We start from the raw sequence: 14,900 nt of genomic DNA on the forward strand, positions 1-14,900 counted from the left end.
GTGACACTTTTGACCTTATCAGCTTAGCTAGTTATCAAGTATAAAAAGAGAGGGTCAGTATGGTTCAGGACCACGACCCTCAGTATCTTCACATGTTCCACTCAATAACACCATTGTCAAAGAACCCTTCATTTTCTTACGCAGTTTGTAGTTTTGTTTTTTGAAAAAATTAATTTCTTTTTTATATTTTTTAAAAATTTTAATATGACAATATTAAAAAAAAAAAAAATATTATTTAAAAATATTTAAAAATAAAAAATCTTTAAAAAACAAACTCTGACTTTCTCGTACACCTTCCGACGACATCCAAAAAGGTCATGGCTGTCAGCTCATATAATCCAATGACACGTGGCAAAATCCCATTAAAAAATAAAAAACATACAGAAAGTAGAATGGCAGCAGCAGGCCTCCCGCTCTGTATAGGTCTGTCTATGGTGGGAGAAAAGTCCCCTTCTTTAACCTTTCCCTCTCTGACATTCCACCTCCGCTAGTATATATATATATATATATATATATATATATTATTTTTTAATTTATTTTTCATTATTCTACCATTTTCATTTCTAACCAGCTAAGCTATGAAAGCTGCCATATTGTCCTTGTGCTACTTTTAACAAAAACCCCTTGTTCTTTTTCAACTGCCTAACTTCTTTCTTCACACACACAAACACACACACACTTCTACCTTCAGACACAGACACACACACACACACACAAACACACACAGAGGATTGACACAAAACCAAATTCAAGATTTTTATTTTTGGTGCGTGTCTTTCTCTATATGTAATCACATCAGTATTCAATCTCTATCTCCTGTTTAAAAAGCCCAGATAACACATCATCTTGGAATCTTCTTTCATGACTGGTTTTTAAGGTACTGAATTTATCAATGTCTTCTCTTTTTTTTGCCTTTTATGTTCTGTCTCTTATTGGATCAGTTTGAGTGGTCAACTGTCAGAAAAAACTAAAAGTTTTCATTTTTGTTCATTGATTTTTTGTTGTGTCAGTTATACAATTTGTGGGATTGTGTTGTTTTGTATTGATGAGTTTATAATCTAAGGGTTCATTTTATTGAGTTTTGGAAACATTTTTTTTCGAAAGATCTAATTAAGAAACGTTAGATTTTTTTGTTGCTGTTACTAACATGGAAAGTTTGAAGGGCTGTTTAAAGCACAAGTTAAAGGATTGAGCTTTTGATGTTATCATTGGTGTTTTTGCTATGGTTTTAGTTGACTTTGTCATGTTTTAGCTACATGTGTAAAGGTTGGTGCATCTTGTATATAATTAGATAGTTTAAATATATGATTTTTTTTTGTTTGGATCTACAGTGCCAATTGTTTGATATAGCATGATGCCCTTTTCCTTTTTTATGGAAACTTTGTTGCAGTTAGTTTATTGGAACTCGGTGTTTTCATTGATTTGGGTGAATAAAGATGCCTGGAATTGTTATGGATGGAATTGATGAGGAAGGAATAGTGCATGAAATGAATGGAAATTCAGTGCCGGCGAAGGACAATTCTGTGCCTAATAAGTCCCCAAGGAGAAAATCGAGTCCGCACGGCTGTCGCAGTACTGGCCTAGATCCTCCTGTAGATGGAGTTTCTGTTTATGGTGTGGCAGTTGATGGGGTGCTTGACACCTCCATCGAGCAGCTTTATGAGAATGTGTGTGATATGCAGAGTTCTGATCAGTCTCCCTTAAGGCATAGCTTTGGATCTGATGGTGAAGAGTCTAGGATTGATTCAGAGTTGCGCCATCTGGTAGGGGGAGAGATGAGAGAGGTTGAGATAATGGAAGAGGAAGAGGAAGAGGAAGAGGTGGATAAACCAGAACTTGGCACTCATAGCAACTCTTCTTCCAAGAAGGGAAGTTCATCAGGGAGCAAGAAGTCGGGGAACTTGGACAAGACCAAATCTGCAAGCACCAAGTCTGTTTCTTCAAGAACTTCAAAGAAGCCTTTGGACTCTGAAGCATCATCGAAGATGACTCCTAAGGGAAAATGTCCCCCAGAGAAACCTGCTATTGACAAGCGGAATGATAAGAATTTGAAAAAAGGAAATGCGGGAGTCAGATTGAAGAAGAAACAAAGAAATTCTCCACTGGGAGGAGTAAAGTTACCGAATGGAACCAAGGATTCATCAGAATCGGGTTTAGATAATCCAGAACTTGGACAATTTTTGCTAAAGCAAGCAAGGGATTTGATTTCTTCGGGCGATAATCCCCAGAAAGCTCTTGAATTAGCTCTTCGAGCATCTAAATCATTCGAAATATGTGCAAGTGATAAACCCAGTTTAGAATTGGTAATGTGTTTGCATGTCACAGCAGCTATACACTGCAGCATAGGCCAGTATAGCGAGGCCATTCCCATTCTTGAGCATTCAATTGAGATTCCAGTGCCTGAGGAAGGCGAAGAACATGCCCTTGCCAAGTTTGCTGGTTACATGCAGTTGGGTGATACTTATGCGATGCTGGGCCAGCTTGAGAAGTCAACAAAGTGCTACTCAACAGGATTGGAAGTGCAGAAACAAATACTGGGAGAAACTGACCCTAGACTTGGCGAGACTTGTAGATATTTGGCTGAGGCCCATGTTCAAGCATTGCAGTTTGAGGATGCGCAGAAGGTTTGCCAGATGGCTCTAGACATTCATAGAGACAACGGTTCTCCTGCTTCTCTTGAAGAGGCAGCGGATCGACGGCTTATGGGTCTTATATGTGAAACAAAGGGAGATCATGAAGCTGCTCTAGAACATCTTGTGTTAGCCAGTATGGCCATGGTGGCAAATGGCCAGGAAGCTGAGGTGGCCTGTGTTGATTGTAGCATCGGAGATGCATACTTATCTTTGTCTAGGTATGATGAGGCTATTTTTGCTTATCAAAAAGCACTCACAGCTTTTAAGACAACAAAAGGAGAGAATCATTCATCTGTTGCTTCGGTTTTTGTTCGTTTGGCTGATTTATGCAACAGAACTGGGAAGTTGAGGGACTCAAAATCATATTGTGAGAATGCCCTTGGGATTTATGAAAAGCCTTTGCTAGGGATCCCTCCAGAGGAGATCGCTAGTGGTCTCACTGATGTTTCTGCTGTCTATGAATCAATGAATGAGCTCGATCAGGCAATCAAGTTGCTGAAGAAGGCGTTAAAGATATATAAAGATGCACCTGGTCAACAAAGCACAATTGCTGGAATTGAAGCTCAAATGGGTGTCATGTACTACATGCTGGGAGATTATTCCGAATCTTACAACTCCTTTAAGAACGCAATTTCAAAGCTCCGTTCAAGCGGGGAGAAAAAATCTGCTTTCTTTGGCATTGCTCTCAACCAAATGGGTCTCGCCTGTGCGCAGCGCTGTGCTATAAATGAGGCTGCAGAATTGTTTGAGGAAGCCAAGATTGTTCTGGAACAAGAGTGTGGACCATATCACCCTGACACTCTTGGGGTATATAGCAATCTTGCTGGCACTTATGATGCAATGGGCAGGTATGCACCTTTTACCATTTCTTGTGCATTTTCTCCATGCCATCTTCGTTTGCATCTGTCAAAGGCTTAATGCCATTTTAATTTCTAGTCACGTCATCAATGTTGCTCATTTTACGAATTGATGTTGTTAGGTGGTATAGTTACCAAATGGATGTGATGCCTTTTCTTCTCTAGATTTATTTAATTTGTAAAACATGGATGTGTTAGCCTGAATGTGCTCATGTGCAGTTTTCTTCAACATAACAAGTTCTACTTGAAGCTCAGTTGAGGTGCTCTGTAATGTTTAACGCAGGTTGGACGATGCAATTGAAATCTTGGAGTATGTTGTTGGGATGAGGGAGGAAAAGCTCGGGACAGCAAATCCAGATGTTGTTGATGAGAAAAAAAGGCTGGCCGAGCTGTTGAAAGAAGCCGGCAGAGTTCGGAGCAGAAAAACCAGGTCACTGGAGAACCTCCTTGATGACAACTCTCATGGCATAAACAGTGATGACATTTAGGTATTGTAAAGATGCTACATGTGTAGCTGTATTTATTCAAATGGAACACAGTGTGTTATAGGAGTTGATTCAAGAAGGAAAAGAAGAAAGGCATAGGTTCTTGGTGTTCTCTAAGATTCATACTTCGAAACAGCTGCAGGCATGGATTCGGTTGTCTTCTTGATTTTCATTTTCATATTTATTTATTAATTTTTTGTGCATCTCGTTGTTTATTACGTTTAAATCTTAGATAATGGTAAATGCTATTAATTTTTCTTTATTTGTAACGTTCCATCCATCATAATCGAGGATAGTCAGAGCATGCTTTTAATTATTATTTTTTTCAAATCATTCTATTTTTTTTTTAATTTTATATATCAATATAAATTTAAATTTATGATATATTATTTTTATTTTTAAATTTTTAAATTTTTTATTAAATTTTTTTCTTTTCAATTTTTCAATTGAAAGTTTTATTATTATCTTTTAATTTATTTTTTATTTTTATTTTTATTTTTATTCTTCTAATTTTTATTTTCTAAATTTTTTTATGTAATTAATTTGTTTTTTTATTTCATCATTTAATATTTGATTTACTGAAGGTTATGTTTTATAGTTTTTTCATGTACGATGCCTCTAGTTTAATGATCCAAATGTCATGAATTTAAAAAATTAATACCAATCTATATTCTTTTTATTTTTGCTTATTTTATTTTATTGTTTTCTTTGATTTTTTTTATGTCAGGTCATCCTGATTTCATGGTATAAATTACAGTTTTGTAGGTAAATCCAAATTAACTTACCTTTTATTATCCAAATTAAACATCTAACAAGTTAAATCAAACTGTTTTTTTTTAATTCAATTTGTACTTTGAAAATTTTTTTTTTCAAGTTATCATTAATTGTTTTTTTTGTCAATTTCCTATTTTATCCAAAAAAAAATTATCATTTTAATTAAAAAAATTAATTTATTAAACCCAATCAAACTTATAATTTGTGTTGTCAGTTTTTTTTATATAAAAAAAACATAATGGTGTCACTTAAACATTGTTTTAACGGGAAAAAAAAAAAGACATGCAGTGTAACACGGACCCAGAACGTATCACCGCACAAGTCTAGTGAATTTTTCAAAGAGGATGGGATCAGATACCTCTTCATTTGACCCAACTAGGATGATGAGTTGTTGACGATATAAGGTGATGAGCTGAGACCCCGATCATGCAATAACATCAATGAAATTCAAAAACTCTCAAATTTAGGGCTGGCTGATCTTACATCCTACTTGCTTCAGCTCAATTTCCAAGATTTCAAGTAAAAGCATCAAACATGACCAGTCTTCCTCCAGGATTTTAAGAAAAGCTCTCAAGTGACACCATCAGGAATAGGCCTTTCAACTCTTCTTTTACCAGCAAATCGTTCAATTTCATCTCAGCTAAGTTTGCCAGAGATGAAAAGGCATGTTAACTGCTTATAAAAGACAAATAATTTGACAGCATTTTAACGAGGCCAAAGCGACCAATCTGGAGAATAAGGAAACATCAGGTGGTCGCAACACAAACTGGGTTAGTTTCTGAGAAAAAAACTAATTAATTGGCATCTGCACAGCACTGAGAATTATCTCAAATCTCAATTGCTCAACCAATGCCTGCTTCCTTTCGTTCCAATATCATCCCATACATCTTGGCGTTGAACAAGTATTGGCTCCTTACTTTCAACTAGTGATTTGTTTTTTGTTTTGCCACTTACAAGGTTAGACCCACAGACAGAAACCATTCCTGTCAGAAAACACAAGGCCATCCTCGGCCTCATCAGGCTCACTACATGACTTGCACTCAAGATTTCAAGGAAAGCTCGCGACTGGCATTTCAGGAATAAACTTTTCACCTTCTGTTTACCATCAAATTGTCCAAGTCACCTCAGATAAGTATGCCTGAAAATGAGAAGACGTGTTGATGCTTGGAAGATAAAATAATTTGACAGCATTAATGAACAAAAATGACCAATCTAGGGTAAAGACAAATATCAGATAGTCGTACAGAAACATACCTGATTAGTTTCAGAGAGGAAAAACTAATCAGTTGGCATCTACGTGGTTCCTACAAATCATTTCAAATATCAATCACTTGATAAATGCCAGCTACCTTGCCTTCCAATACCATCAATGCAGCTTGGCATTGACAAGTATTGATTGAACATAATTCAAATAGTTTTCTTTCTTGTTTCTCCTTACAAGGTTACCCCAGAAGACAGAATCCTTTCTTCTTATCAAAACAATGCTATCCTTTGACTCATCAAGCCCAGTACTTGTTGCTTGCTGCTTGAATGTGAGGAACATACCCCACTCTTTTCATTTCTAGTGATAAACTTTCTATGGTAGCATAGATATCCCCAGACCGATCATGTGAGTTATCACCAGCAACAAATATATGTACACTGTTATCAACTTCAATCCAACTGCATCCAGGCTGCTTTTTCAGTCCCATTTGTTTAATTTCAGTTCGAACTCGAAAAACTTCATTCAAATTTCCAGAATCTTCATACAAATTTGCGAGGAGTACACGGTAACCAACACTTGAAGCATCAAGTTCAAATATGTGATTTGCCACAACTTCTGCCATCTTTGTGTTACCATGATTTTTGCAGGATGCCAGAAGGGAACCCCATATTCTATCATCTGGGGAACAAGGCATTGACATTATCAGATCATATGCCTGATTTAGATTGCCAGCTCGGCCCAGAAGATCAACCATGCACGTATATTGTTCAACTCGAGGTTCAAGGTTATAGTCTTCCATCATGCTATTGAAATATTTCCATCCCGCGTCAACCTTCCCAGAATGGCTGCAGCTGGAAAGGAGGGAAGTAAAAGTTCCATGGTCAGGCTTTATGTTTGCTTCTTTCATCTTTTCAAATGTTGCAAACATTTCATCAGTACGGCCATGCATTCCAAAACCCAGTAGGATTGAATTCCATGTAACTTCATTTCGTACAGGCAATTTTTCAAACACAGTCCGTGAGCTATGTATGTCCCCGCATTTGGCATAGGCACTTATTAGAGAGTTGTTTACAAGAGCATTGGTCTCAAACCAATGCCGTAGTAGGTAGCAGTGAACCTCCTTACAAAGGATCATGACTGACAAGTGAGTGCAAACAGAAAGAATACATGCCATGGTTACAGTATTGGGCTTGATTTGTTTAGATTGCATATCACGAAATGCCTTCAAAGCTTCATCTGCACACTTATTTTGAGCAAATCCAGATATTAGCGCATTCCACGATACCAGATCTCTGGTTGATAATCCATAAAAAACTTGTTGAGCATTCTCCATGTCTCCACATTTTCCATAGAAATCAACTAGGGCACCACCAACAAAAACATCAGAATCAAACCCCATCTTTATAGCAAATCCATGAATTGCCATCCCTCTAGGCTTAAGAGATAAGAATGAACATGCCCGGAGTGCAGCCAAAAGAATGACAGGATCTGGAAAACCACAATCCAACATAAACTCACTGAAAAATTGCAATGCTTCATTTGGGTAACCATTCTGAGCACAATTCAACATCACTGAACCCCACATGACTAAGTTATGATTTTGAGACCTTTTGAATATTTGCAAACTGGTTTCAGGATCACCACATTTAAAATACATCTCCATAAGAGCTGTTCCAACTCTTACATCATCATCCAGGCCAAGACCCAGAATGAGTCCATGGATTTGCTTTCCAACAGCTAAATCCAGCAACTGGGAGCACAAAACTAAAACAACCACTACAGTTGAGGAATCTGGGCTAATCCCTAATTCTAACATCTCAACAAACAATTCCAAAGCCAATGAAAGACATTCATTTGAAACATACCCCAAGATCATCACATTCCATACCGCCATATTCCTTCCCACCAACTCATTATCCTGAATTCTCTCAAAAACATTTTCAGCATTCTTTATATCTCCACATTTCATGTACATTTCAATCAACGCACTCACCAAGAACTCATCAGAATCCACCCCTTTTTTCACAAGGAACCCATGAATCTCTAGCCCATGAGTCAAACACTTAATTGAAGCGCACGATGAAAGAGCAGCAAGACATGCCACCCGGTTATGATATGAACCACCACATTCCTTAACCATCCTTCTAAACATCACCAACGATTTCACATACTCTCCTGATTGACAAAACCCAGATATCATTGTATTCCACGAAACTGAATCTCTCTCCTCCATCCTCTCAAACATGTCAACCGCATTCCCACCAGCCCCACATTTCCAATACATACCCAAAAGAGAATTCTTAACAAAAATGTCTTGTAAGAACCCAAACTTCAACAAATGCCCATGAATTTGTTTCCCTTTATTAACATCATAAAGCCCACCAAACGCTTTAATCAAACAAGGAAAGAACCTGAACTCCTCAACTGGACAACCACATTCAATGAAATCAAGATACACTCTAATTGCATCCTCGAAAAACCCATCTTCTGTATACTCCTTAATCATCCTATTAACCTTTGAAACATCCATAACAGACTTCTTGGTCAAAAACCCACGTGAATAACTTGATTTCTCAGATGGGTTTTCAGCTAACCGAATTGAAGTAGCATTATTTTGTAAGCTACAAGAAATTAAAGTTGTCTTTTCAAGATTTCTGAGAGTTACCTTGTACGGAACTGACACAAGTTTGTGACTCAAGCAATGACCATTCAATGGAAGCCAGTGTGACCGTACTATTTCCATTTGCTCTTTGGAACGAGCTCAATCAAGTGATATCATTTTCAGGTTCCAGACTTCCACCTCCGACATCGTATTCACAGCACCTACCTTCTCTTCTTTTCTTACGTTAATTTTTAGGGATAGAGTAAAAACGACAAGTCGTTTGGGGAATTTTTTAAGACCGCTCGTCAGATATTTATCATAAACGGTGCGTTTTAAGAATAGTATATAAATTCCCGCTTCCCTAAATTCCCTCCTCAGCGAAGAACGCACAGAGAAGTCTCAATCGCCGATAGATATGGAGAGTAAATCATCCGGTTCGCCGGCGACCTTTATTGATAACTTAGTGGTAGGTTTTCATATTCTTCTATACACTTACAGATTTAATTTCCAATTCGTACAGTTATGAGACTCAAACTCTCTCTGTCTCTCTCTCTCTCTGTCAAATTATAGGTACCAGGAGATGTGGTTGTTGATCTTTCTAGCATGACTAACCAGACAATTAAGCTTGGTGGTGGGCTCCGTCAGGTCTATCTTTTAGGGTTTTTTTTTTTTTTTTAAAAAAAAAAACTTTTGAATTTCTTGGACTGCAAAGTTTGTTTCTTTATTCAAAATTTGGTTTTGAGTTTTGGTGTCTTTAATTTAACAGGACTGTGATGCTATATCTGTAATGAAAGCAGGGAAATTGAGGTTCTCAAAGCCAAATAAATATTGGGTTGAAAACTCCCAAAAGAGGGTATGCTTGCTTACTTACTGATTGCCTATTAATTGGTGATGTGGCAAGCTGTGACTTTTGTTTTTCATAATATTATGGGCATATGCTTTAAATTTGTTTAAAATTACTCAACAATTTGAAAGGGACCACAGTAACGAGCTAAATGGGAGGGTTGATTCATGTTAAATATTTTTGAATGGTTTGGAGAAAATAAAGGTGGGATTTGAAAGGCATTTCATTATTTTCTATGAGGAATGAACAGTTTTAGTGTTGGATTTTTTTTTTATTTGTTAGCTATCTTATATTATAGTTTATGCACTGATGCCAACAGTGGATAATCTAGCAGATTGCTCAAAATTTAAATAATATAATACTACTTTGTGATTGAGTTAGTATTTTGTGTGATCTTGTATGGGAAGCGCTGCTGCTGCTGCTATTTATTCTCTTTTAGTTGCCAATCTCAACGTGATTTTATAGAAAATTTGTAATTTGCACATTAGTGAATTATGCTAAGATTACGGAAAGTTTCGTCCCTAAATCACTGTGAAAATTTCATTCATTCTGTGGATGGGATCCACAATGAGATCCCTTCATCCAATGAATGGTATTATTATGCAAGTGATTTCAGGTAGGAACTTCATCTGTTTTATCTCACACGACTTTAAATATTTTTTGTGGTTAATGTTCATTATCTTGTGCATGATGGTTTATTTGATTTTTTGTACAGTATGTGCCGTGTGCGGAGGACAGTGTTCTTGGAATTGTTGTAGACTCTAAATCAGATGTAAGCACTTTAAATATGAGCTATGTTGTGAGATTGATGCTATTAATCACTTGATGATTGCCATAACTTTCTTTCTGCTTTAGCTTTATGAAATAAGCCATCTCAATTTTTTTCCCTCCAAAAAGAAATAGGTTAAATTGGAAATACCTGGAAAATTTAAGTTTTATTATTGACATGAAATGAAGAATTGAATTAGGCTGGGTAGTTTTTGTTCATATCACTAAAGGGTATTTATACAAGATATATATCAATCATTTAGCTAAGTCAACTATACAATTGAATAGGCTACAATCTGGGAGCTAAAAGTTAGGTTAAAAATCAGCTAACTAATTGATAGTCGTATACACCTAATATTTGTTATCTCTCCCCCTCAAGTTGGGGCATTTATATAATGCATGCCCAACTTGGATAGCGAACTATGGAAAGTATCACTAGCAACAACATGAATCATTGTATCAGCCAACTGATTCACACTTTTAATAGAAGAAATCTCAACCACACCAGAGTGGAGATTGTCTTTGATGTAGTTCATGTCAAGTTCAATATGCTTGATTCAATTATGCTAAATCAGTTTGTTAGGTTCACCCAAGAGAATTAATTTTGAGCCAAGTAAGCTTTGTAATTGCATGATGGAACGCAAGGTGCTTTGTTTCTGCATTGGATAGTGATACCACATTCTATTTTTTACTCCAAGTTAGAATGTTAAACCCAACAAATGACACATATCCAAAGCTAGATTTTATATTTAATTTGGATCCAGTATATCCCACAATATCCAGGTGGTTATGCTGAGAGAACATAACACCTTTACCTAGAGAGGATTTCAGGTAAGCCAAGATACGATTCACTGCATCCATGTGTTGTTTAGTTAGATTATGCATGAATTGAACACAACAATAACTGCATATGATATGCCAGGTCCAATATGAGTTAGATAGATCAACTTCCCTGCCAACCTTTAATACCGTTTGTTAGTTGTTGGAATATGATCCGGATAGAAAGCAAGACCATGGTTTATCACAATAGAAGTATTTACAGGTTCGCAGGTCGAGTTACCAGTTTTGGTTAGGAGGTCTAATATGTGATGCAGGAGATTTTGGTCAAACACAAGTTGACCTCTTTAATGAGCAAAATTGACCGAACCAAATTGTGGCTTAAATCAAAATAACCTGTTGATTTTCTTAATTAGCTTGGATGGCATAAGGAAGCATGGATAGGAAAGATCTGATCTGGTCTATCTTCTTTCTTGCACTATTCTCTGTTATCAGTAACAGTAGACTGGTGACTGGATATTTGGAATTCATTGTGGTGAAGGGATATTACTAAATGCTTCAGCATGTACATTTTCCTGATTTGTGTACTTCATGTAATGTCTTTAAAACATTGCGATGGTTTTGCTTACGAGCCACCAGTGCTTATACTTGTTCTATTTATTTCTTCTTTCTATCTATTATGTTAAATGCTTGTTCTGTACGCTTCCCATATCCTTCTCACAGTTGGTATATGCTTTCTCCTTAATTAAATTCTAGTGTTTTTCATCCATCTTGCTTTATAATATATTATTAGATCCAAATGCTTGCCTTAACTTTTAATTTGCAGAACTTTCTTATCGACATAAAAGGACCTGCCTTGGCTTTTTTGCCTGTGCTTGCATTTGAAGGAGGGACCAGGAGAAACATACCCAAATTTGAGGTTCATACTCTCAAGTCATATATCCATTATGGCATTGTTTACTTGGTCTTTGCCTTAGTTTCTCGTGTGCAAGGAAATCATATCAAATAGTTTGCAACTACGATATCTTTTCAAAAAATCAAAAGTTTGAGTTTATAATCCCATCTTATTTTAATTGCATGGACTGCAGCCTAAATTTTGCTTGCCATCGTGGAAAACTAGAAATATCAGGATTCTGTAAAAGTGAAATTAATCATGAAGAAACTTTATTTGCTGCAATTTGAAATATGACACCTGTGGAAATATATATCATAATGAGGCTAGTATTTTACCAATTTAAGAATTCACCATCAGAAATCACAAAGTCTTGCAACTACCTTAACAGTGTCTGCCTTTTGGCTTGACACCCAGTCTTGATTGTTTCTTTCTTTTAACATTCATAAATGAACAAAAAACTGTGGTTGAACACTTCAAACTGAAATTACACTGCTAATGTTTCGTTTTACCAATGCTGCTTGGAGCAGGCAGGTACCCTGCTCTATGTTCGAGTTGTGAAGGCAAATCCTGGAATGAATCCTGAGCTGTCATGCACTGATGGTTGGTTAATCAGCATGCTTGTTCTTGTGTCATATCACTGTTTGTTTGTTTTGTGAATTATTGCAAACTATTTCTTGAGCTTTCTTAAAATTTTGTTTTTGTTTCATAGCCAGTGGGAAGGCAGCAGAATTTGGTGCCCTCAAAGATGGCTACATGTTTGAATGTTCAACTGGTCTATCAAGAATGTGAGACATCTCCCTTGTAAATTTTAATAGACTTAAGCCACTGATTTTCACTGCATAACGAGATTACTTAGCTAGCTTCCGTATTTATGTTTCATGATGGATATTTGTTTTTCATGTTTAGGCTATTGAGCTCACCAACATGTCCGGTTCTTGAGGCTCTTGGCAAGAAGCTCTCCTTTGAGATAGCAGTCGGCTTAAATGGCCGTGTTTGGGTATGATTTTTTGAGCAGTGTTACTATATTTATTTCCATTTTTTTTTTTTTGTTTCCCTCGCTCTTCCTTTCATTCTTTTGTTTCATAGTCGTCTCATCTTCTCTGCTTTAGGCATGTTCGCATTGATATGCCAACTTTAAGACTGCTCTGTTTTGCTTGTGTAGAAGAGATCAAATTCTAATGATAATACGCTTTTCTTTTCGTTTATGAGTATAGGTGAATGCTAATTCTCCATCCATAGTTATTATTGTTGCCAATGCAATCATGAATTCGGAGACATTAAGTGGAGTGCAGCAGAAAATTATGGCAGAGAAATTGCTGCAGAAAATTCAGGTGCTTGCATCGCATTTAGGATTCAACCCTTTAATCATTTGAGATGAATGGTTGTTTTTTAAAATGTATTAAAATATATTTTTTTTTTATTTTTAAAAAATTATTTTTAATATCATCATATCAAAATAATTCAAAAACATAAAAAAAAATATTAATTTAAAATAAATAAAAATTTAAAAAAAAATTGAATTTTTTCAAAAAATATTTAAAAAGAAAAAGAAAGAGATATTATTCTCGTCATCCTTAGATTCATTTTCCCCTTTTTTTGATTGAATCTTTTTTTCCCCTTCGAATTCCTCATAACGAAACTTCAACTGCAGAATGATTGAAGAACTGCAAACATTGTCTCTTGGATCCACCATATTAATTAATTGGAAGGGACAGGTTCATGCACGTAGAAGTTTGAAGACCAAAATATAATGGTCACCACCAGCTCATAGTTTCGGAGGCTTATAATGGCAAGTACCTCCTGAATGTACACGGACTGCTGCGAGGAAAGTTTCACTTTTGAGATTTTTGCCTATTTACTTCCGCTTTAAGATGCAAAATATTTTAAGCTGAGGGTTTTCTTTCCAAGTGCTTATATAAGTCAACATTTTTGTAACTGTGGAGATGTCGAGGCAGTGAACTTCAATCAAATTTTCGTTAATTATTTGTGCTGGTAATGTTTATGTAACTTGTCACCAATTGTGAACACATTTTATCGTTGCATGCTTTATTTTGTCTGGCGGAGCCTCAAGTGGATAATCCAAGTTTCTATCGTGTCCTCTGGTTGGTTTGGCTGTTGGGATCGGAGGGTTTGACTCTTGGATCCATCCCATCTGAGATGCAGAGTGGTCCCTTGCACTGTAGTTGCTATCGGGAGTCTGACACGTCTCGAACCACACCTTACGATGGTAAAATAGAGACAGAAAGTCTGGTGCCTATTTTTTGCTTTAGGGTCCTTGCCGGCTGAAAATCTTGTGGACGAGATATGACCCTTGAGAAACAGAGGTGGTTTCAACTTAGAAAACAAAAGACCAAGAGAAGCAGGTAAAAATGTGCTTTCTCCACTGTCCTGCTTCCCTGAAATCTTCGAGATTGTCATGGAGGGTAAAGACAGAGCACCGAACATGATGCAAAAGGGATCTATGGCAAAAGAGAACCTTCCCTGCGTGCAACACAACAACTACGTCGAAGTCTTATATTGCTAAACCCCCTAGCCTGGCGGGAGCTTGGGTTTTATTTTGGCTAGTTGATCCACCCGAATGGCCAAAACTCTTTGCCGGGTCAATCTGGAGTCGGGTCCGAGAAACACGAATTCCAAGCTCATAGACTAGCACCACTGTTAATGAATAAATTCACTGGCCAGTATAAAAATACTCAAATGGAGTCTACTATCTTGCACGTGAAACCTTCATTTAATGGTTTCGTACTGAGGGTGATGCATGATCTTGTTTTCAGGTATAACTTTGCTGTATTAGCTTAATTTCCAGGCCTCTTAAATGGTGTTGTATTTATCGCTGCAGCTGCATGTCGATTTTCTGACCTGTACAGTGAAAGGCATGCGTTTCGTCAACAATCTTGACCTCAAAAGCTTCACCATGTACTCGAGCTAGAGAGGAATCCGAACTCCATTATGATACCCATCATAATTGTATATAAAAATCTCCCTTTCATAAATTATGCTTAATTTTGTATAATTTTTATGGCATTTGTTTTTCCCCTCCTTTTCTTGCAGCTGGAATAAA

General features: G+C 36.6%; 3 protein-coding genes across 5 annotated transcripts; 2 read left to right on the forward strand and 1 right to left on the reverse strand.

The window, feature by feature from the left end:
* The first annotated feature begins 519 nt into the window (after window positions 1–519).
* On the forward strand, window positions 520–4,237 carry LOC118044829 (protein KINESIN LIGHT CHAIN-RELATED 3). 3 transcript variants are annotated; one of them, XM_035053315.2, is made up of 3 exons: window positions 520–877; window positions 1,391–3,481; window positions 3,774–4,237. In XM_035053315.2, the coding sequence occupies exons 2-3, from the start codon at window positions 1,437–1,439 to the stop codon at window positions 3,976–3,978; spliced, it is 2,250 nt and encodes a 749-aa protein (XP_034909206.1). In that variant the 5' UTR covers window positions 520–877; window positions 1,391–1,436; the 3' UTR covers window positions 3,979–4,237. The 3 variants fall into 3 exon arrangements, with proteins under 3 accessions (XP_034909206.1, XP_073259773.1, XP_034909207.1); XM_073403672.1 differs by lacking the exon at window positions 520–877 and adding an exon at window positions 890–1,266; XM_035053316.2 differs by lacking the exon at window positions 520–877 and having other exon boundaries at window positions 1,332–3,481.
* A 939-nt stretch (window positions 4,238–5,176) lies between these two features.
* On the reverse strand, window positions 5,177–8,815 carry LOC118044828 (putative pentatricopeptide repeat-containing protein At3g01580). Its single transcript, XM_035053314.2, has 2 exons — window positions 6,004–8,815; window positions 5,177–5,887 (listed from the first exon to the last, which is right to left on the reverse strand). Exon 1 carries the CDS (start codon window positions 8,694–8,696, stop codon window positions 6,249–6,251), a length of 2,448 nt encoding a protein of 815 aa, XP_034909205.1. The 5' UTR covers window positions 8,697–8,815; the 3' UTR covers window positions 5,177–5,887; window positions 6,004–6,248.
* A 66-nt stretch (window positions 8,816–8,881) lies between these two features.
* Window positions 8,882–13,835, forward strand: LOC118044827 (uncharacterized). Its single transcript, XM_035053313.2, has 10 exons — window positions 8,882–9,021; window positions 9,126–9,200; window positions 9,322–9,408; window positions 10,115–10,171; window positions 11,771–11,863; window positions 12,367–12,439; window positions 12,549–12,624; window positions 12,746–12,836; window positions 13,054–13,170; window positions 13,491–13,835. The coding sequence occupies exons 1-10, from the start codon at window positions 8,971–8,973 to the stop codon at window positions 13,497–13,499; spliced, it is 729 nt and encodes a 242-aa protein (XP_034909204.1). The 5' UTR covers window positions 8,882–8,970; the 3' UTR covers window positions 13,500–13,835.
* The last annotated feature ends 1,065 nt before the right edge of the window (window positions 13,836–14,900 follow it).

This window comes from Populus alba, chromosome 12 (genome assembly GCF_005239225.2).
Source record: "Populus alba chromosome 12, ASM523922v2, whole genome shotgun sequence".
Classification (NCBI taxonomy): Eukaryota; Viridiplantae; Streptophyta; class Magnoliopsida; order Malpighiales; family Salicaceae; genus Populus; species Populus alba.